We start from the raw sequence: 23,116 nt of genomic DNA on the forward strand, positions 1-23,116 counted from the left end.
ACTTTTCTTATGTCAGATCAATATTGGAATATGCATCCCAAGTTTGGTCACCATATTATACAAATCATATTCATGAACTTGAAAATATTCAACGAAAATTTCTCAAATATCTTTGGTACAAGAGTGACGGAGTGTACCCAGAAATTGGTTTCCCACATCAGCGTTTATTGGAAAGATTTTCGTTTGCTTTGCTGGAGGATCGGCGAAAATCCGCTGATTTGCAATTTTTATTTAAGTTGGTAAATAATATTATTGATTCACCAGATCTATTGCAGCAACTAAATTTTCATGTGCCTCGCATATCAGCAAGGAATACATCAACTTTTTACCTATCAAGACCTAGAACCAACATTTGTAAATTTTCTCCTCTGCGCAGAGCATGTAACATACATGACTCTGTTCTGGACATCTTTAATTGCAGTTTGTCGGAAATTAAAAGAGTACACTTTTCCTAGATGTTTTACTTTTAATTTACTTTGTCTATATTTCTTTTAATACCATTTGCTTGTAATTATTGATAATATTGTATTATTTTTAATTTTCTTAAGATACCTGTGTTTTGTAATTTATTGTTGTAATTTTCCCACTCATTAATTGGAATTTATTCTGTGGAGTGGTGTAAATAAATAAATAAATAAATAAGTAATAAATATTTTTCGATAAAATGAGTTTTTTTCTTACCTTAGAGTTACGGCCAATCTTTCCTGTGGCGGCACAGCCATTCGTAATTGTGTATTCTGGTATGAAATATGAGGACCTATCAACACCAGAAGCTCATCAAAGCTTCGTATACTCATACGGAAATAATTAAAAAAATTATTTGGATGTTCCCTCAAAGTGCTGAACAATTTATAAAATTGCCCATCTAGAAGTCTTTTACTTATCAGAGGATGGACCCAAAATTTTCGCTTTCCTTTTTGACGACGTTTTTTTAAAATCAAAGCACAAACGCACGCTGTTTCTAGGAAATCCAATTCGACTGAGGTTGCGGAGCAACTATTCGGTCATCATTGGGCGTTGTAAATAGATTTGCAATAATTTTTAGTGACTAAACTATTTAATCGCCGAGATTAAAAAGTTGCCAGTGTGCGGTAGGCCTAAGACTCTTTCGATGTCTGCATCTTCTAGTCCACCAGGAATGCGCTTCAAAACTTAATTTTAAGTAGTACTATTTAACAAATAATAATAATTTTTTAAAAATAATTATTTAAAAAAATTATTATTATTTGTTCCGTGGACAATCGTCAGACTTTCGGACTTTGATGTTCAAAATGAATGAAATCTTTCACTACAATAAGTGGATAATTGTAGACCAGTTATGTATTGCCTAAACCCTTTGTAATATGGAGGCGTTACTAATGTTGGTCTGCTGTTGTTTTTAATGAATGTAGAACTTCATCAATAATAAACAATTATGTTCCTGAAGAAGGTAAAAAAAAATAGGAATATTGCCAAACCTGTTATCCTTAATGTTTAAAAATATGCGTAAAGCGTAAGTGGAATTTTTTCTAAGCTATTTTTAATTTTTAAAACCGGTTTAAAAACACGCTGATAAATACCACATCAAATAACAATTAAATTTGATTTTGGTATTCACTAATTAGCATTTATACGATTAAAATTTCATTGTCACCGTCCAGGTATTTAAAATAAACTTTCACAATACAATTGTTGATTAAGAATATTCTTGTAACGTCACCACTGCTCAGCACGTACCGAAGACCAAATCTATTATAGCCGAAGGAATGAAGTGAATAATTAAGTATTAAGTAAGAAGTTTAGTTATAGATTGCTAAGGCGCACCTATTGCTCTCCCCACTATTCCTATGTTACCATACTTATATTCGTTCCTCCCACCTCTACTTCTTGCCACTATTCTTGCTATTATGGTATTCCGAAAGAGAAACCAACCGGCGCGAAGGAACCCATATTGGTGGTCTTACGTGAGTAAGCGAAAGGTGCGATTTGCATTAAGTTGACGATTTTTGAAAAATGTACGATATTTAATTCTTAAAAAAATATGTGATTCATAGCTAAAAATCTGGAAAAAACAATATTTGAAAGATATTTGATCGTTAGGCGACGATACCGTGTAAAAGGAGCGCGAATATGGGGCGTTTTTCGATTTGTCAAGGACCTTTAACAGTGTTAAGTGTATTTTTACTGTTCGGGGTTTTATACGGTGAGGCTCATGTCGCGTTAGTTTTCCCGGCAGCGAGAAAATATGATTTGGACTTTTTGGATAGCAGTAGAACGAAAGCTCCTTGCGGAATGCCTAAAGGTAATTAAAATTGAATTAATTTGAAGTGGATAATTTTTATAGTCAAGTGCAAAATACTAAAATATTGTATTCAAAGCATTTACCTGTAATATAAACTATAGTCATATAGGTAATTCTTGTTGGAATGTGCCAAAAATCATACTACATAGAATATTATACAGGGTGTAAATAAATAGAAGGCAAAAAATTCAGGGGCTGATTCTTGGGTAAATTTTAAGAAAAAAAGTTTTAAAAAAATTACAAATCAATACATACTAGTAAACATTATTTTTATTATAAATTCTTACAGGTTTTAGATTGCACCTAGGTAAGCATACCTGTGTGTGCAATGAATAAATATTCTATAACGAATTGGATCAAAATTGGCATTTATATAATATGTAAATATTCAAACAATTTAATTACTTTACACGAAAATATCGTACTACATACTTAATGATGCACCAGAAAAACTTCAAAAAAAGACTTAAGTTATTACAAATGAATTGTTTGACATTTTTATTAAAAAGTTTTTTGTTTTTTAAATTCCTAATATCTAGTGGAATTAGGTTGTAAAATTTGGGTGCTAAATAGGTGGCAGATCTGAGATTGAGATTTCTTTTTGATAATGGTATTTTTAAGTGCTTGTTAAAGTTTTGCCTAGTGTTGTGTTTGTGTTTTATAAAATTTGATTTTCTCCAATGTTTTAAATAAGTAAATTTACATAGAGACAATACGTACAGTGCACGAATACTGCAGGCTTCAATAGAGTAAAGGTGAGAGGTTGGAAACAGTCTTTCTTTTTTAAAAATAACTTTGAGAATATAGTTTTGACTAGTCCTTAGCTGTTCTAGATTGCTAGAATACATACCGCCCCACACCGATATCCCATAGGCAAGTAATGGTTCAACAAATGCTTTGTATGTCATAATAGTTGTTTTTTTTGTTTAATATTTCATGCAAAATATAAAATTTTGGAATTAAACTTCTTATTTTATTCCGTAAATATAGTACATGTTGATCCCATTTTAGGTGTGAGTCAATTACTATACCCAGGTATTTTATTGACTTAGTTTCTTTAAGTTTATATGAACGTATGTCCTAAAGGGTGTAACTTTTGAGATACAGAGTGGTAAAACCTTTGTAGATATTTTAGTAAAATTTGGTATGCATTTTCTGAGGCTCACTAATTTTTTTAATTTGTTCCAATGAAAGGTTTAAACTAAATATTTTTGATTAAAAAAAAAACATGGTACGCCACTTTTTTATGATTTTGTTGTTGTTTTTCTTATTTTTTTTTGAACAAATTTGATCTCTTGATTTTCTTTTGTCCGAGGTTGCGTATTCGATTAAAAAAATAAAATCCATCTACCTGAATGTATTACGTGTTTATTATTAATGTTTATAAATGATAATGTTATTAATATTAATAATGTATATATATATATGTGTTAATAATAATGTTTATAGATGTGATTCTAATTTTTGTTTTAAACCAAATGAAAGGAAAAAGAATTTAAATAATTATAAAAAATGTTGAAAATAACCACCCTCTGCCATTATCGTTGCCTTGCACACATAGGGGCGTATCTGAAATATTTGTATTTTACAGGAAAAGCATTTTAAGATATTGGCTCAAGAGAAACTCTCGCTGTGAGAAAACGGTTTGGAATTTGCGGTTTAAATTTTGTGCTCATGTGGGCATCTATGATTAGAACAATTTGCTATTATGAAATTTTAGATAAGTTTTCCAAAAATCAAAAAAAGATTGAGATACACGATATATACTTTTTGTGTGCTGTAATCGAATTGTTTTCAAAAAGTTACGCCCTTTGCAAAATAACAACAACCCATGGTAATCAAACTTTTATTCGAAAAATTAAACATTTATTAAGTTTCAAATTAACCTAGTACTTCAAAGAAATGAAAAGTGGAAATCCTGGCCTGGCCTTGAAAAAAATAAACGTAAGTTCCTTAACGCCCTTAACACTATTAGCTTTATAAGAATAAGTAAACATTTTTGTTAATTTTTTAACTTAAAAAATATATCATAATAAACCAAAAGTAAAAAACTCTAACAAAAAAACTAAACTGTTTATAACGTGAAACGATAAAAATAGGGACTAATTCATGTGGAAGAGATCTGTAAAATGACACATGCTCCTAAGATCGAATTACAGGAGTTTCTCCACTGCACAAAGAAATTTGGTCCTGATATTTTAGACATGGTATCTTTGGTATGTTATCTAAGATACGCCTTTTTGTCTGCTGTTTTAAAATGACTTGATGAGATACGCCTAAACAGTTTGCGTGCATAACCCAGGCAATAAATTATATTGACACTGCAAAAATTATCTGGATTCTGGCAAAGTAATGGGTTTCTTGGCTTTTTTTTTCTTATAGCAAAACCGCCGAGTTTAAACTAATAGTATTTTTCTTTCCTCAAGAGATCCAAAGTTTTTCAATCAAATCCCCGATTCATTTGCTATATTATTATTTATTGACAAAGCCGGTATTCTTGCCGCTAGCATGGGACTTTTAACAAGATCTTATGATTTTAAAATAAAATATCGATTTTTGTCATACGCGAATATGATTATCTTGTTCCTTTGTATTATTGTATTCCATCGTTTCGAGTTTCGGGATTCAGTCAGTGTTCAGTTGGGGTTCGCCGTGCGACATCACACAAAGTACCGTGTATAGTGCATAGTGCGAGGAATCTACTAATTTAGTAATTTACTTTCTTTTGTGATCTTAACTTTCAAAAATGGGTGACATTGACGGAAATAATTTTAAGCTGCTACTAGACAAGTGGAACTTGGGCCACTTGTTGCAAAAATTTGCAGGTAAGTTTGTAATCTTAAATTTTTTCCCTCCATATTGTTATCCATATGCGCTATGCGCACCGGCATCATCAGAAACTCTTTTTTTCCAGTCCTTTAGCCTATAATAAGTTAGTTTAAGTTACGGGTAAAATTATTAGAAAATTAATGCTACATGTAATGCTAGCTCATGTAGCCTCCATTTTGCTGACGCCGTTTATATAGAACAGTGAATATTTGTTGTCAAAATTATATGCTCTTGGCAGAAAGAAATTTTCTTTTCCAATTACTGAGTTTACTCTTTGTTTAAAGTAATAAAATACTTTTATAAGAGTATATGTTTTTTTCGAAGAGAAAGATCTTTTGTGATAAAATTATATGCCTTTGACATTTTTATTTTACAATTGGATTCTACAGTGTTTTTCTTAAAAGTGTAAATTTTCTTAAAACAGAAAAACTAATTTCTTTAAATTCCTATCTTTACTTTTTAATAGGTACCTATCTTTTAAGGTACATGTCAAATATATACAACTCCATATAGAGCCTTCTAAAATTATAAATAGGGCACTTTTGCACACCCTGTATCTTAAAAGCTATAGCTAACAAAAAGTATGGCATGCGATACATCAAAGTTCTTGGAATTTTGTAAAGAATTCAAAAGTACAATAACATATAGGGTGTTCTATTTAAAATAAGAAAGACGTTGTCAAGTTTACATAAAAGTAACAACACTGCATATTAGAAAAAATATATGTCTAAAGTTTGCATAGGTACCAAATTTTATTTTTTTTAATTAAAAATTAAAACAGATATAGCGGCAAATGATATTGCTGAGACCCTCAAGGTGATGACCAGGAACTTCATCGATCGATTGTATGCAGAATACCATTAACAGCGAAAATTTTAAAAACTTGGCAAACTTGTAAAGTTATTGGGGAACCTTTAACTTAAAAAGTAGTAGTAGTAGTAGTTAGTACTTAGTAGTTTGCGATTTTGTTGGTAATACAGAATTATTTATTCACAGTTTAATTTTAGATGAAAGTGTTGACATTGAGCTTATTAAGTATTTGTCAGTGGATTAAATAAATGTTTTTGCTGCAAATATTGGAGATCGCATAAGGCTGACAAGATTAGTGCAATCATTGCAGAATGAAAAGGGGGAAGAGGATATTGTTTGCAATGTGAGTATGAATATTTAGGATATATACAATACATACATTTTCTAATGTTTATTTAACTTTTGGGTGTTACAAATTCATTTTATAATAAACAAAAATGCGCAACTTTGTCACAATTAAAACTTTTTTGTATCTCTTTGTATATACTTAGTTTACGAGACCCCAAAACACCTTGCATACCTACTAAATATAATAAATAAGTCATATTTTTAAAATGGCCTTTGAGAAAATATCTATGATTTAAAATTCTCAAAAAAAAACTAATTAACAAAAATTATATTTTATTTTTAGACCATTCCTTTAAAAAAAACAAAAAATTACTAGTGATGTGGCACTGACTGAAGATGAATATATGCCCAATTTATCACCCCCGCCAATAGAAGAAGAAAGACACTGTCTAAAGACATTGTACTGACTCTTTAGTCTAGAAGTCTGGGAACGACTAGACTTTTGAGAGACACTGTGAGTTTTTTATGTAGATATATTTTTAAAATGCTCTTTATAGTTTAATATAATATAAGAATCCCTAAAGACTGATGGATTTACAGGAATGTGCCTGTGTTAAGTTATTTTTCTTCGTTTGTTACATATTTTTTCTATGTAAATATTTTTTATGTTTTATAAGAATTGATTTCGAGAAAGGTTTTTGAAGCCAAACTTATATTAATTTGTAGGACTATATTATTATGTTGTTCCTATAATTATTTACTGTTGATTTTTTATTTTTTGTTTGAACCTTAATTTTTTTTTAATGTAATATTTCATACATCTGTTATGTTAAAACTTTGTTTAAACATAATTAAATAATGATTTATAGAAAAAAATTGTATTATTTTATATGTAGGCCCATTTAAAAAGAAAATAACTATAAGTATGTGTAGATACATATATTATAATACATAGGTAGGTATGTTTTTTATAAAATATCTTATAAAAAATATGTAGGTATGTATCTATAATATATTTTTAAAGATGCTATTTTATTGATTAATAATGTTTAATAAGGATCAATTATTATGCTTCAAAAATATATTACCTATCCCAAAAATAATGTATATAATAGTTAACGAATGTTTGCAAAAATTTAAACTTATAATTTTATTTCTACAAATTAACAGAAAAATTAAAACCGGAAGCTGGCCTATTTTTTCATATTATTTGTAGAATCAAATTATAAAACTACTTTCTTGAAAAAATTTTATTACCAGCTATTACATCATGTTTTAAAGTACATATGTTTTTAGAGCAATAAAAATTTATATCTACTCTTAAGGATATAATAAATAATTAAATATTTTCTTAAGAGTAGATATAAATTATTATTGCTCCAAGCATATATTATAACATATTTTTGGAGCATAATTGATCCGTATTAATCAGAATTATTTAAAAAATTGACACCCTTAAAAATATATTATATTAGGGTGTCCGCAGAAAGAATATCGAAACGAATCTATTATATTTATATTTTATTATTATTATTATATTTTTTTAGGTTAATTTTATTTTGGTTAAGGTAATTTTCGTAGTAGCTTTTGGCGTTGCATCTAATGGTGTCATGCGTTTTACCTTATTGATGACATTTAAGATTATTTCAAGGCCATATTTGATTTTTTAAGTGGAACACCATATTTTTTATTATTTTTTTGAATTTAGCATAAAATTACAAGAATTTGGATGTACCATATGCCATACTTTTATTCAACTGTTTTTAAGATACAGGCAGTTGCACTTTTAATGACTTGAAGAGGCTCTAGAACCAATACTATTAATGATAGAGAAAAAACGGATTTCACTTTGCTATCTTAACTTTTTAATATCCATCTTTTGAGATGCATGACACCTGTCAAAATCTTTGACAGATATTTTTGACGGGTGTTATATTTGACATGTATATTAAAAAATAGATATTGGAAAGTTAAGATAGGAAAGCGAAATTCGTTTTTCTCTATCTTTAATAGAATTGGCTCTGGAGCCTCTTAAAGTCATTAAAAGTGCAATTTTCAACTCCCTGTATCTTAAAAATACTTAAATAAAAGTATGGCATGTGAAACATTAAAATTCTTGTAATTTTATGCTAAATTAAAAAAATAATAAAAAATATGTCCAGTTAAAAAATCGAATATGACCTTGAATAATCTTAAATGTCATTGATAAGGTCAAACGCATGACACCAATAGATGCAATGCCAAAAGCTACTACGAAAATGACCATAACTTAAAGACAAATTAACCTAAAAAAAGTTATAGACGTGTCTCGATACTTTTTAGACACCCTGTATACCTATTTCTTATTTTGGCAACTTTTGCCAAAATGCCATAGTATTAAAACAAGATTATAGTGCTTTTGACTCAAAATATTAGAAGCCTTATATCAAAATCACAGTTACTGGGCGAAAAGAATGGGCTTTTGAGATAAGATTCTTGAACTTTGGAACAAGTCTCTTGGAGTTTGTAAGAAATGCTCTCATACTTTTGCTAAAAGTATCGGGAACTTACTGCAAGGTTCTAATTATTTTCGATAATATATTTACGTTCTTATAAGAAGAAACGACTTCTATCCCATAAAATATTTAGAGATTTATACAAAAACCATATATTTTCGTCACCAAACCAGAAGATCTTAAAAGAAATTATTTATATTTTATATGAAGTTCATATGTATTTAGAGTAAAAGAAGATTCTGAATTATATCAAGGAAAGTGCATTTTTGCCGCAAATCGGCCATTCATTTGGCATATATCAAGTCCGCGCCGGCTTTGAGATAATGCCGTGCGCATTAATAGCAAAGTATCCTTTTTTTCAGTGGAGTTACACCCTTTTAAGAGCAGCTACAAAACACCAAATTTGTCAACCTTCGGGCGAAATCCAAAAAAAATCAAATTATGAGTTACGCCCCTTTGTATGCAAGGCGATGTTATGCAAGAGTCTTTACGTCCCGCATTTGTCGATGAATCTGATAAAAAAACTCCGTACAATTTTGAATTACGGCACATGAATTAATGATTCGATTTCCCAAGTTATCAATATCCAGTACCGGAATTCTGTAATTAATTAATATCTGTAACTAAATTAAATTAGTAATTGGATAAATAAACCAAAATTGTTTCTATTAAAAGAAAACCAATTCCTTTAAATTAATTAAATAAAAAACAATAAAAATATTAGCAATTTGAATTTTGACATAAAAGCAATAATTTTTAATTCCATCCTTTAGTACTTTTTAGATAATTCCTAAGATGTCATAACATCTATATTAATATAATATTTTTGTTTCTGTTTTATCATTGATTTATTGCTTATATAGTATATACTGTAAGTATCCATAAATTCAAGATACCCTATTAATAAAACTTTTATTGTCCTCGTGACACTCCGTATGTAGGACTTGAATTCAACGAGAATATAACGAGTTGGAATACCAAATGGTATGGCAGGAATCTCAGATTATTGCTTAACCCAGATCAACAATGTGCCTACGGCCAGATATCACCTGCTGGCTGCGGCCAGGCGAGGCCGTTCCTATAACACCGACCGTACTCGTCAGTGACGTAATTTAGAAACTTGAAATTTTCTCCTGTTTAAACAATTTTTAGATCCTTATGATGGTGAATAATTCGACCAAGAAAAAAAATAAAATTAAAAATTATTGTTCGTCAATTTGATATTGAATTGAATGAAGTCATTAATTTCTTTAAATGCTTAAGAAGTAATTAATCGAGCTATATGAGGAGTGACTTATCAAAACGCATTTTGTCCAATCTAGGACAAAAATGAGTTTGAAATGGTTCTGAACTCATAAAGGCCCGATGCAGGCATACCCATATAGAGAATGTAGCAAATCCAATTTTGTCTCATAGTAATTTAAAGGCAAAATCTGTCATACACATCAAAGATCCACTACTACAAAATTTTCATTTTTCTTGCCAACATAGGGAGGGCCGATTTGGGTGTCTTGGGATTCCGCGAAATGTTCTGGCCAGAGCTAAAAGGACTGTTTTTAAACCAGATAGAAGAGAGCAAGACAAGAGACTATCATTTTTGATGGATGTGAAAATACCTCTGCGTAGTCGTCCTCGAGGTCCAGTAAGAAAAAAACAGCGTTACACTATTGCGGCACAGTACTTTTTATTATCTGCAGAAAATGAAAAACTGTTCAAAGTTTTTCCAAAAATTGTTTAATATTGGTCAAAGAAGATTAAACACGATTGCAGAAGGTATAAGAACTGGAACAGGTGTGATAAACAAGAGAGGGGTAGATTGCAAAAGTGTTAGGTTTTCTGAAAAGTCATTAAAAGTGAAGGAATTTATTTCGAAGTTAAAAGCATGTGAAAGTCATTATGCTAGGAATAAAAGTAAGAGACTTTATCTGCCTTCTACCCTTAGTGTTAATAAGTTGTTTAAAATGTACAATGATAGTGTGGAGAAATAACACCTTAGGGTTAAAAAGAATTTTTTTTCAAAAATCTTCTCAACAAAATTTAACTTGGGTTTCGGTTCACCGGCTTGTGATACTTAGAACTAGATCTGTGATACAATCCTGTGCAGACGGACAAGAAAAACAACATTTAATTGCCTGTTTGGCTATTCGCAAGGCAAAGGCTAAGGCTTTTCATGAACTGATGATGGCTAAACCATACGGCAGTGTCACGTATGTGTTTGACTTACAGCAAGTCCAGCCTTTACCCAAACTTTGGAGAGTGTTTTTATGCACCCCAGGTATCTTTTTATTATTTTTGCGTAACAGATGTTGAAATGAAACATCCGCAGTTCTATGTATGGGACGAAACAGATCTGAGGAAATAAGCTCAGCCTTAACCAACTTCTTGCAGAATATTCAGTTGGATGATACCATTAACACCATTCGGCTCCTTGCAGATGGTTGTGGTGGTCAAAATAAGAACCAACATGTCATGCACGCTCTTGCCTATTGGTTGCTTAAAAAGTCTCCGCAATACATAGAAAATATAACTTGTTTCTTTACAGTTCGCGGCCACTCATACTTACCACCGGATCGAGTTTTTGGCCAAGTTGAAAAGAAAATGCGAAGAGTTGAAGAAATTCTTGACCCTAGTGGATACCACAGCATTTATAAAGAGGTTGCAGATATCAAAATTTTAGGAACCGATTGGCATATAAAAGATTATAAAGATTTAACTAAAATTCTTAAAAAAGTTGAAGGAATAAGTGAAATGAAAAGGACCTTTCTCCAGTAATTAAGAACTAATAAAGGGATAGAAATTAAAATTAAACTTGAGCCAACATATCGGTACGACGACACCTCAAAACAGTTTTTATCAATTTGCAAGAGAGGTTATAGCTTCAATAAAGACTTGAAAGTGCGTTCCGTTCGATCCCTGACTAATAATATAAAACCGGAAAAGAAGAATGATATACGTATGCTTTTAGAAAAAAGATTTGGATTGAATTGGGAAGAAATTATTCCACTATCCACCTTCCGTTTTTACAATAATGTGTTTCAAGAAAATTTGGAGGTAATAGACGACGCTGACGATCCGGAAGAGGAGTATCTTTGTCTTGAGGAAGAAAAGAAACTAAAGCATATCTAAAATATAAGAATAAAACCTTTTGTTTTTTTTTATAAATAAATCTTTCTCCTGCATTGAATTTTATTAAAAAACCCCTAAATAGGTTTTATATTTTTATTTGTTGTTAAAATACTAATGAAAAAAACGTAAAATAATAAATTCTAACTAAAAAAACTAAAAAATAGGTATTATTTTAAATTCCATATTTAGAGGAGTGACTAGGATGAAAACGCATTTTGTCTTATATGATGAATCAAAGCGCATTTTGTCCTAGAATTTTATTACTTTTTTTAAAAACCTCTGCTATTTTTGATTTGAACAACGTAATTTTTTATATCTGCGGATGTATAACTCTCGATTTTACACATTATTTTACTCTAAACCATTTTGGTTTAGCTGTAAATCGTTTTTGCTCATTGTTGAGAAACTGGATTTAGGTGACATAATGCGCTTTGATAAGTCACTCCTCATATTATGTGGATTGAAAGTTCTAGTTCTCAGTTGAGCTTTAAACAGTTGATGATCTCAGGTTCAGGAACATGTTCGAAACATGCCATTCAAACCATGTACTTTCTTGATGGTTTATATATAGAGTAAAATTTATAAATAAAAACGTAATTTATAAATATAAAATAATTTTTTATAATTTTAAATTCGGTTTATATGGAGAATAATTAAAAAAAAAAAGGTAAAGTATAATTATTTACTTTTTATCCTTGATGATGCTCTAAATTGGACAAAGCATGTCTAGCCCTATAATTAAATTTGTCAATCTGTGACATGTTTCTGTCAAAAATTTTAAAAAACTGGTTGAATTATCTTTTATTTACTGTTTGTTTTTTAATGAAATTTCTATCCGGATTCCAATTAGCTTCCTCAACCACATAAATATTATGAAAATACGGTTATCTTGATTTATTTAATAGGTTGCACGCAATATGCAAGATTTTCGTAACACCCCATGACTGTTATAATATGTCGGTTTATAAATGCTTTTCGCAATTTTTACAGCTAATTATTCTATTTCATACATAACATTGATTAAGCCGCTGGTTTGGAAAAGTAGTTTTTATTACAAGTCATTTAATATACCTACTTGAAGAATATTTCACATAATATATTTAAATGTTGTAATTTAAATTTTATTAGATGTTGTACATTGCACATAAAATGATAATTATATAGTACCTACCTATATATTACACATTATATGGATGTAGCAGTAAATATTCTTCTTCGAGTAAAAACTTTGGTTTTTTCAAAATTATTGTGTGTGTTAAGTAAGCTTATTATTGTAAGTGTTAAACAAGCGTTTTTTTTTTTATAATTTTAGCTTCGGAAGGACAAAAGTTGTCGGCAAAAAACTGTGAAGATCACGAGTGCTGGCGTGAAGCAAAATTTAAATTGTTTCATCAAAAATACAGGGTGTCCGCTAATTAATGGTACATGGAAAAACCACAGACTCCTGATGTAAAAATATTACGATTTAACTATATTTACCTATATCCAAAAGTTGATATTAACTGAGATACAGGGTGTTAAACTTAAAACTTTTTTTTGTTTTTCCCCAATAACCATTGGTCCATTGGCTGGGCAATAGATGTTACATTCGGAGGAAAATATGCTACGAATATGTTCCCATCTGTTGACTTTAGTTGCTCTACATCAGGATGCGATGGCGCATTATCCAGTAATAGTACAGCCTTTGGTGGAAGAATATTTTCTTTGAGATAAGCTCTAACTTGAGGTATAAATTTTTCGAAAAACCACTTTTTAAAAATTACTCGATCCATCCAAGCTGCCTTTTGATTATAATAATCCACAGGCAATCTTTTTATATTTTTAAAAGCTCTAGGATTTTTGGATTTTCCAATGACGGCTAACCTAAGCTTATGGGTTTCTGAGGGATTAGCACAGCATAAAACTGTTAAACGGTCTTTGCTTACTTTGAAACCTAAAAAAATACAACTTTGAGAAATATTTTATACGTAAAAAAATATGTATGTAACGCTAACCTGGTGCACTAGTTTCTGAGGCTACAACAAGTGTCCTTCTGGACATTGCTTTCCAATAGAGTCCAGTTTCATCTCCGTTGTACACCTGCTCAGGTTTTAGGTCATGCTCTATTATGAGATTTTCCAAATCATAGCAAAATTCTACCATAGCTACATCATTAGCACTTAATTTCTCCCCTTGAACAGCTAATTCTCGTATTCCATGACGTTTTTTAAATCTGTAAAGCCAACCAGAAGATGCCGAGAAGTTGCCTTTAATTTTCAACTGCTTGTGAAACTTTTCAGCTTGCCTAGTACACATAGGTCCTGATATCGGAACCTCCACTGATCTTTTCTGCAAGAACCACTTGGTCATAGCATCATCAAGTTCTCGAAACGTAGACCCTTTTAGAGATTTCCTGTCAGAAATAGCTTTTGCCCTATCCGCTTTTGCTACAAAGCTCTGTAACTGGGATTTTTTCTTCACAATGTCACGAACCGTTTGTTTTCCAATATTATATGTTTTAGCCAAAATAGCAACACTTATGTTATTTTCAGACTGTTTCAAAATTTCCATTTTTTGCTCAATAGTTAAAACATTGCGTTTACGCTTTTCATTAGCACCCGTACGCTGCATTTTGTGCGCCTGTTTACGTTTAACTAATAAGCGATGAGCCGGTCGCCGGTTGCCAATACTCGCCAGTTGGCGAAAATAACAGGTAAAAACATAAACGAAGGATTCCCCGAAAGAAACTTGGGGATTCCCCGAGACGAGCGTTTGCACGGTTTCAGCATTTAGGCGGCGCCGGCGCTGTCAATCTCGAGCCGTCAGCCACGGATAATCCGCGCACGGATGATCGGGGTTCTACTGTACTTAAAAAGGGAAAAAATAGGTTTTTTTTTAAAATAGAAAAAACCTATTTTTCCTCTGTTTCAGCACTTTTAAACACCCTGTATAACACCATAATAATTTTAAAAGATACCTTTGGAAAGTCTCTATTAATTTCACTTGTTTTTTTCAATTTTTTTAAAATAGTTTCGGTATTAAGACGTGTTTTACATAAATAACCCTGTATAAAGTTTATCTGTTTTTAGTAGTGTCATGAATAAAATGCCACTGATAATATTAAAATGTTTACAGATTATGTCTGACAAAAAAAACCACAGAAGAAAATGGCGTCTTAATAGAGGCCTACAGAGAACACTGGAATTTGCGGGACCCTAAAACTTTGGATTATAAAAACAGAGTAAAGAAAATAGACTCATACAAAGCGATTTCTGGACTTTTTGACACCAGCACGGAAGAAGTCATAAGGAAAGTTAAAAATATAATTTCTCAATACCAACGAAAGGTGGTATTGAGAAAATATGTTTTTGGAAAGTCCCTACTAATTCCAGTTGTTTTTTTTTCCAATTTTTCTTTAAATAGTTTAGCTATAATATTAAGATGCGTTTTACGTGAATAACCCTGTATACTATTTTGGCAGATTCCTTTCGAATTAATACGGTAGTATACCTATATTTATACTACATTGTATATCTATTGATAAACGTTTCGTATCAACTTACCTGTTGTTAAATTTTATTGTTTTATACCACGTTATTTTATTAAATACACCCCTACACACAAACAGCTGAAAAGCAACTAGGTACGCGTTTAAAAACGCAACGTACTGTTTCCACTAGACAGACTCCAGTTCTTAAACACGGGAAACTCTTTGATGTTTACCGCTTCCGAACGGGACCCGAAAAACAAAACAGAGCTGTCTCAAAACCTTCGAGTCTTCAAAAAGTTTGCGTTGCAATTTTGTTTTTTTCGACACAAGTTTGTGTTTTGTTCGTTTAGTGGAAAACCGGCATTACGCGTTTTGCAGTAATTTTTCTTATAGTTCGAGACCAATGCCTTTTGTATGTTGTTATGATTTGCAAGCTATAGCAAACTAGATAATTGCAAGCAGTTTTATTTTTTAATTTTAACGAGAATAATCTGTGGAATTGATGTAAATAAAAGTGAGGTTATGGCTTCAAAAAGATCACAGTTTTTGGCTGATCTTCATGCCAGGGCTACATCATGTCAAGGTAAATACTATAATTTGTTTCTTTTTTATATGTTTTTGTAATCTATACAGAGTGTTACAAATTCGAAGCTCACTATTTGTATCTCGAAAACTAGAAGAGATACGAAGATGATTAAATTAGGGCAAAGTTGCATATTTTTAAGCTCAATAAGATGCCATTAAAAAAATATGAATGGTTCCGAAGATAATCGGAAAAAAAAACCGAAATATTAAAAAACCATTTTTATTTTTTCGTAGGCTTACTTTTGTTTCGATTTCAAAATAATTTGCACTGCCACTTTTTCGGTGCTACATGATGCTGTTTTTAGATATTTAATACGACGTTGCGTCTTCTGCTGGCCATCATCAACTTTTTTTTTTTTAATGGGCGGATTTTTGCTTGGCTTGGATTTTTACATATTTCAATTCTCACTTATATCTTTTTAGTGGTGTATCTACTTGCATATCGGATAAGTAACTCGGGTACTTCTTATAAGAACTCCATAAGAGCGAGAGAAAAAGATAGATAACTTTATTAGGACAAAATGAAATATACGTCTGATATGCAAGTGTGATACATCATTAAAAAGGTGTCAAAAAGACCTTTTTAAGAATGCAAAAATCCAATATGGCCATAAGAAAAGATACATTTGTTGCATTTGTTGAAACGTGAGCTCGTTTTTTTTTTAAATTGAAATATGTTTGCAGATTCTAATGCTCCGAAAAACTCTCCGACTTACGTGCCCATTCAAGAAGGTACTTCTTCAATTTCTTTCAACGACCACAGCATTTAAGGATGCAGCAAAGGTACATTAATAATGTTCACCTTAATACATAAAGTGAAAAAAAAAATTTTTTTAGATGAAAATTTTCAAAGTCCTGCTTCCTACTTATGCCAAGACAATGCTTTATCTACAAATCAGGTATGCTTTACAAGTACTGAACCAAAAAATCATGAAGGTTCTGTAGAAAATTATACATTAGAAAGTGAAATAGACGACAGCGACCTCGATCCTGATTATCAAAATTATTCTGATTCAGAGTCTTCAACCTCCTCGGAGAATGAAAGTTTAAGTACCCTCAAGAAACGACTCTTAGAAAAAAAAGAACTGTTAAAATTATCTCCAAAAGAAAATGAAAGTATCACATGTAATAAAAAAGGAAGAAAAGTAGTTAAAGGTGATACGAGAGAATCAAGAAAGCAAAGAAAAATTTGCAGGAATACTGGCAAGGAGTATTCTACATTAAAAGGAAAAGTAATTCGTGGTCGAAAGCTAAAACAAGTTGCGGAGTGCAGGAAAGGATGTACTAGTAGAATAAGTGAAGAAGTGAGAAAAGAGCTCTACCAAATATTGGGGTATAGGTGACTATGATAAGCGTGTTGCTTATACTGCCCCACTTATTCAAAGAGAAGCAAAAAAAACTGTAGAAGGAAAGATCCTGTAATTATAAATTTCATTTACGTGTAAATGGTGTGTTGGTAGAAATTTGTAAAGGTAGTTTTAAAAACACCTATGATTTGTCAAATAAATATATAGAAGGGGTTATTAAAAAAAACAGATTTTTCTGGAATAACCGAAGGAGATGAAAGGGGGCGGCACGAGCTTGCAAATAAAATTGATCCAGATAGACTGAATATGGTTAGACAACATATCCTTTCCATACCATCATATGAAAGCCATTACTGTCGAGAGAAAGTAGGTGAGAAACGTTTTTTGCCTTCTTTCTATACTCTATCTAGAATGTATGATGAATACAGGTTATGGCTTGCGCCAGCAAATCCAGTTAGTAGAAAGAAATACGAAACCACTTTTCATACTATGAATATTTCAATAAAACATTATTCGAAAGACACCTGCCAACATGTGACAAATTAGACGTAATGATAGCGCACGAAAAAAATGAGGACAAGAAGAATAGTCTGAAAGAAGAACAGAGAAGACATCAACAGGAAGCACAATCAGCCTATGACAACAAGAAGATAGACAAGGAAGAAGCTAGCGTAGATAATTCCAAAGCAGTGTATAGATTCGATTTGCAACAGTGTCTACCTACGCCCAATATAAGCACGTCAGTTGCATTTTATAAGCGACAGCTTTGGACATACAACCTTACCATGCATGAGTGTTTCAAAAATCAAACTGAAAATCAAATATATTTCTGGCAGAGGTGCTAATCAAATTGCATCATGCATCTATAAACAGCTTTTGTCTTTGTCAGATATTCAACATGTAACACTATATTCCGACACCTGTGGAGGGCAGAATAAGAATTCTCATATGGTTGTAATGTTTATGATTTTAATGCAACACTCTTAAATTTTGCTAGTCTTCATAAGACATCTTTTCAAATAAAAAAAGTAAATGAAAATGGTGAACGGTTTTTATGGAAGGACGTCAAATGGATAAGGTATGATAAGCGTTATGGAAAAATGTTTTATAAAAACAGCTATGATATAGACGAGCCATTTAGAATAAGAAGTTTCTTAAGACGAGGTAAAAATAACCCTCCTAAGGATATCCCTAAATGCCAACATCCAAACTTTATCTCAGAGGAGAAGAAAAAAAACTTAATGGAAGTACTTTCTTTCTTTCTTTTGAGGAAGATTTTCCTTAAGATCTTTAGTGCATCTTGAGATAAATAAATTTTATTCCCTTTTTTTTGTGTTGACGGAGACATGTCACTTTTTCTTATTTGTTTATAGAAATAAAGCTTTAATTTTTTACATGCCTGTCCAATACCAAAAATAAACATATGTTGAGAAAAAAAAATCTCGATTTATTTTTTCCCCCCCATCAATGCTTCAGATTATAATATTGGCATTTTTTTAAATCACTAACTTCCTAGAACTGCTATTTTCGAGTTGTCTCGTTTTGCACGCGCAAGAGTGTGCAAAACGAGCAAATTTTGCTGTCTAACGTTTAGTGGAACATTTTCAAGGAGTTCTGGGAGAACTTCCTCCAAGAAACGCAGATAAATAGGTCCTGTTAACCGTTCCGGTAGAAGGTATGGCCCAATTAAATAATCATCAACAATGCCTGTCCATACGTTGACAGACCAACGATTCTGATGTTTTCTTGGAAAAATTGCATAAGGATTTTCTACGTCTCAAACATGGCTATTCCTACTATTAAAAATACCGTCTCTTGTGAAAGAGGCTTCATCGGTCCACAAAACATATCGTAAAAAATTTGGTTGTGCAATGATGTGATCCAGAAGCCAAAAAACTGAACTCTAGGATGATAATCGGCTGCAGTCATACCTTGAACTTTCTGGAAATGGTAAGGATGGAGTTGTTGCTCGTGTAGTACCCGCTAGACAGAAGCGTTACTCGTATTCATATTCTTAGCGACGTCACGTGTGCTATTTGATGGTTCATCGGCAACTCGCTGAAACACCTCTTCTTCAAATTCGACCGTTCTTACGGTTCGAGCAACACCAGTATCATGCATCTTGGTCTTAAACATGCCTGTCTCAGCGAGCCGCCGATGAACCGCAATAAACTTTTTGTATCCAGGATGCTGTCGTTCGGGATAACGTTCATAATACAACCGCGATGCTGCTCGTGCATTGCAGTTTGTTGCTCCGTATGCCAAATGCATATCCGCCAACTCTTGATTGGTAAAGTTTTCCATTACTAATAAATGTTTAAAAATTGTAAGCTATAAAATTTTTAAACATGACATTGATAAGCGTTGATTTTAAACAATTGTTGTTATGGTATCATGTACAAAAGGTAAAAATAAATGCAGCAGATCCTATTTAGGTAATTAATGTTTTTTATAAATTTTAACGCGTCTTAGGGCCGTAGTGGCGTAGTGACGCATTTCCGGAAATGGGTTCCTATACTCAAATGGATTCTTCTGTTGCACTGAACAACCCCCAGACGTTTGATCCCATAGTTCTGAACCACCCTGTATAAAATACATTTATAGCCTATAGGCAAGTAAATTATTGCCTTATTACGCCTTTTATATACGAGTATATCCTGACTTACGTAACTACGTGCTTTACCTAACAAAAGGTATTGTCTTCGCGCATCTTGAATGATGGTATCCATCCACCTATAAAGAAAAAGAAAGTGAGTCAAACACGTGCAAATGAAACTGTTCTATTTTATTGTTTAAATAGATAAGAGTGAGAATTGAATATTTTGAAATTATGGCAACGCTGTGATGGTAGAGAATATTTTCTCATAAAAAAAAAACACGTCATTTGATAAATTGACAACGTCGCTAATATAACTGATGTCAATCATTAGCTACGTTTACTGCGGAGGTACCAAATATTTAATATTTGGATCAAATGACGTCACGAGGACTATTTTTTCGGTGTAAACGGCAGCGCACTAAAATTTGATACGCGAATTTGATGCTTCCCAAACAGGGTAGATTAAATTCAGTTTTTTTCGGTGTAAACACCTAGGACCTTGAAGCTTGTCCTTTGTATTTTCTTCTTTATTTTTGTGTACAAAAATAAAAACCTCGTAAGCTAACTGCTAACATCCAATAAAATGTCAAACGTGTCATTTTGGTACTTCAAAACGTAACACCTAGACCAAAACGTAAACACCTAGAATTTTGAAGTACCAAAATGACACGTTTAACATTTTATTGGATGTTAGCAGTTAGCTTACGAGGTTTTTATTTTTGTACACAAAAATAAAGAAGAAAATACAAAGGACAAGCTTGAGCCTTGAAAACGAAATTATTAGTTTATTTTTATTATCTTTAAACAATAATACTTTTGAAGATTTAGAGGTTATGTATGTAGGAATTTATCAATGTCTAGGGTTATGATAATAAAAGTTTCTGGTATCAATTAAATAAGGTTTAATAATAAAGTCAAAAGTTATACGGATTTTACAAACAGCAGCACAAACAATCTAACAAAGATTCGACACAGCGGTAACACAGCCAAACCAACATGAACAACGGATGATTATTTGAAATAAACATCTAAGAAAGAATACTTCTGTACTCACGTCTTGAGTAACCTCTTAAATTTATTCGTCTTATATCTTAAATAAATCATAACACCAAAACCCCGTCTAGATTATGATGTCAAGACAGATAAAAGCACTCCCGATAATAAATCAAGCGTCTCTTGATTTTCCGTCTTTTCGGGAAAAACTTTTAATATATAAACGTCGTTTCGTCGTTATCGTCGTAATATTTTTTAACGTCCCGTCGCGCAACTTTCGCTACTCAAATCTAAACAGAGACTAAAAACCCCCGATTTTGTTCTTACATCAACATTTCGGCTTCGAACTCGAATACCTGGAACTACCGCAAAGAAAGCCGTTTCTTAAAAACGCTTCGATTTCCATGTTATTGCCTTTGGCGGCTTGCCGCGACGATTATTATTAGAAATGCTTTGCCGTTTGTTTTTATTTGTTACTTTGGGCGGTCTCGTTTGTAAATAATATAAGAGATATTTATTGCATTAAGAAGATAAGGTATGATAAAAAAAATATGTACAAAATTAAAGATTCCCACATGTATAATAATTAAAACCTGTGAGCGTCATTTAAATAATTTTCAATACGTTAAATAAATTCAAAATAGTCCAAAATAATCAAAATAAATCATAAAAATAGAATAAACACCTTGTAAAACAACTGGGCGCTTGGGCGACTCCAAAGTAGAGATGGTGACGTGTAGACCTGAAATAATAAAAGTAACCTGAGCACACTTATTCCCGTAAAATTAATTAATTAAAAAGAAGTTAAGCAAAACTCATTAAAATGAAAAATATGAATTAGTATGTTTTAAACTTGCTCAGTGATTTTACTTTTACGATAACCATTTAATTCATGTTCACCAACATTTAACCACTTTACTTTAATATCCCAAAATTCATTATTCACCAATTTATTACTTTTATCCGATTGTTAAATGTCCCAGTAACAACAACGTACTGATATTGAATGATATACAATCGTTGAATATGCTAAAACGTGAGCACTACATTACTCACAAACGGTAGCCAAAATGCTACCAAAAACATTATCATAAAACATGAGATTGAGACAGCAATCTCCGATCTAGACCACCTGACGATAACACACTTTGTACTGAGGGGTGCAATGGACACCAAAACGCGAGAGTCCTCTCCAGATACAAAACCTTGTTAAATACAACGAGCTGTGCAATGGTCCCAGACCAGCTCAGTATCTTAACAAGAAACAATAAACAATCGTTACAACAACACAAGCAAGACAAACAACAATCGGTCATTAAAATATTTCAATAATCACATTTTTAATTAAAAAGGTAAAATATCGGTGTAATCAATAAGATAGAAATAAGTATACTCTGTGATAACACTCACCCTTTCTTGTAGTAAAACACAACACCAAACGAACACAGCTTATTTCACGTCGCAACACCCTTTATTGTTTTTTTTTTTTTAAATAACTTCACTCTTTAGTGACCAAAACTCAAATGAATTTTATAAACCAAATATTTATCTCAGACTCTTTTATCGAAACCCATAAAAATAATTCCCGAGGGGAAACGCTAAGTGTAAACCGTATTTAGTTACTTACGGTACCGCTGAGCTAGCTTTAGTTTTGTAAATATCCTGGACCTCTTTTCCGTCAGACCGATAAATTTCATCTTAATGACTAAGAAAAATATTTCAATTCTTTAAAAAATAAGCAGGGTCTTACATATGTCCTATAATTATTCGTCTAAACTCACTTCAACTGACATTTTGATCCTAGAGATAATCCTAGACTAATTTGACCCTCAAAATGAATCCTTGTAAACAGGGCTGTACTGAATAAATATAGTCCATCATTTGATCCATGGACCTAATCGATCCGCGCGTTGTAAACGTAGCTATTAATACGAACTAAATTTCTGCAAGTGGGCCACGAGGAAATTTTCAAAGTAATTTAATAAGACGTTGCAAAGCACCTACGATTTCTGAGAAAAGGTGTAACTTTGAAAAAAAAGGATGATTTGTTATTTTAAAAAGTTTCAAGAGTAACATTTCAAGTACCCCTGGCTATTTTATTATTTGACGTATTATTTGTTTTATTATATATATAACTTTCCAAAATCAAATAAAACTAGTGCACTTATTGTGCTCTTTTATCGTACTTATAGTTCAAACGATTTCGATTATATGCCTCGAAACCGTTATATTCAGTTATGCAATAGAAATCATAGAATCAGGTATGTTGCACCTGACTAGTTTAGTATTATAGATATGTATATCGACTAGTATATACCGCAAATGCTCCTCTAT

The 23,116-nt window shown here is 31.8% G+C and overlaps 1 protein-coding gene and 1 long non-coding RNA gene across 5 annotated transcripts in view; both read left to right on the forward strand.

Moving 5' to 3' along the window:
* The first annotated feature begins 1,881 nt into the window (after window positions 1–1,881).
* LOC126743958 (uncharacterized) overlaps window positions 1,882–23,116 on the forward strand; it is a 99,277-nt gene continuing 78,042 nt past the window's right edge. For 2 of the 4 annotated variants that reach the window (XR_007663032.1, XM_050451268.1), the window contains exon 1: window positions 1,882–2,281. Coding sequence is in view for 3 of the 4 variants with exons in the window: in XM_050451268.1 (XP_050307225.1) it covers window positions 2,110–2,281 (172 nt within the window). In the remaining variant the exon portion in view is untranslated. The remainder of the gene's footprint in view (window positions 2,282–23,116) is intronic. The other 2 variants (XM_050451252.1, XM_050451260.1) reach the window with 1 other exon arrangement.
* On the forward strand, window positions 3,654–6,795 carry LOC126744340 (uncharacterized). Its single transcript, XR_007663117.1, has 3 exons — window positions 3,654–5,106; window positions 6,118–6,263; window positions 6,552–6,795. It is a non-coding gene; the product is annotated as an uncharacterized LOC126744340 (long non-coding RNA).

Source organism: Anthonomus grandis, chromosome 1 (genome assembly GCF_022605725.1).
Source record: "Anthonomus grandis grandis chromosome 1, icAntGran1.3, whole genome shotgun sequence".
Classification (NCBI taxonomy): domain Eukaryota; kingdom Metazoa; phylum Arthropoda; class Insecta; order Coleoptera; family Curculionidae; genus Anthonomus; species Anthonomus grandis.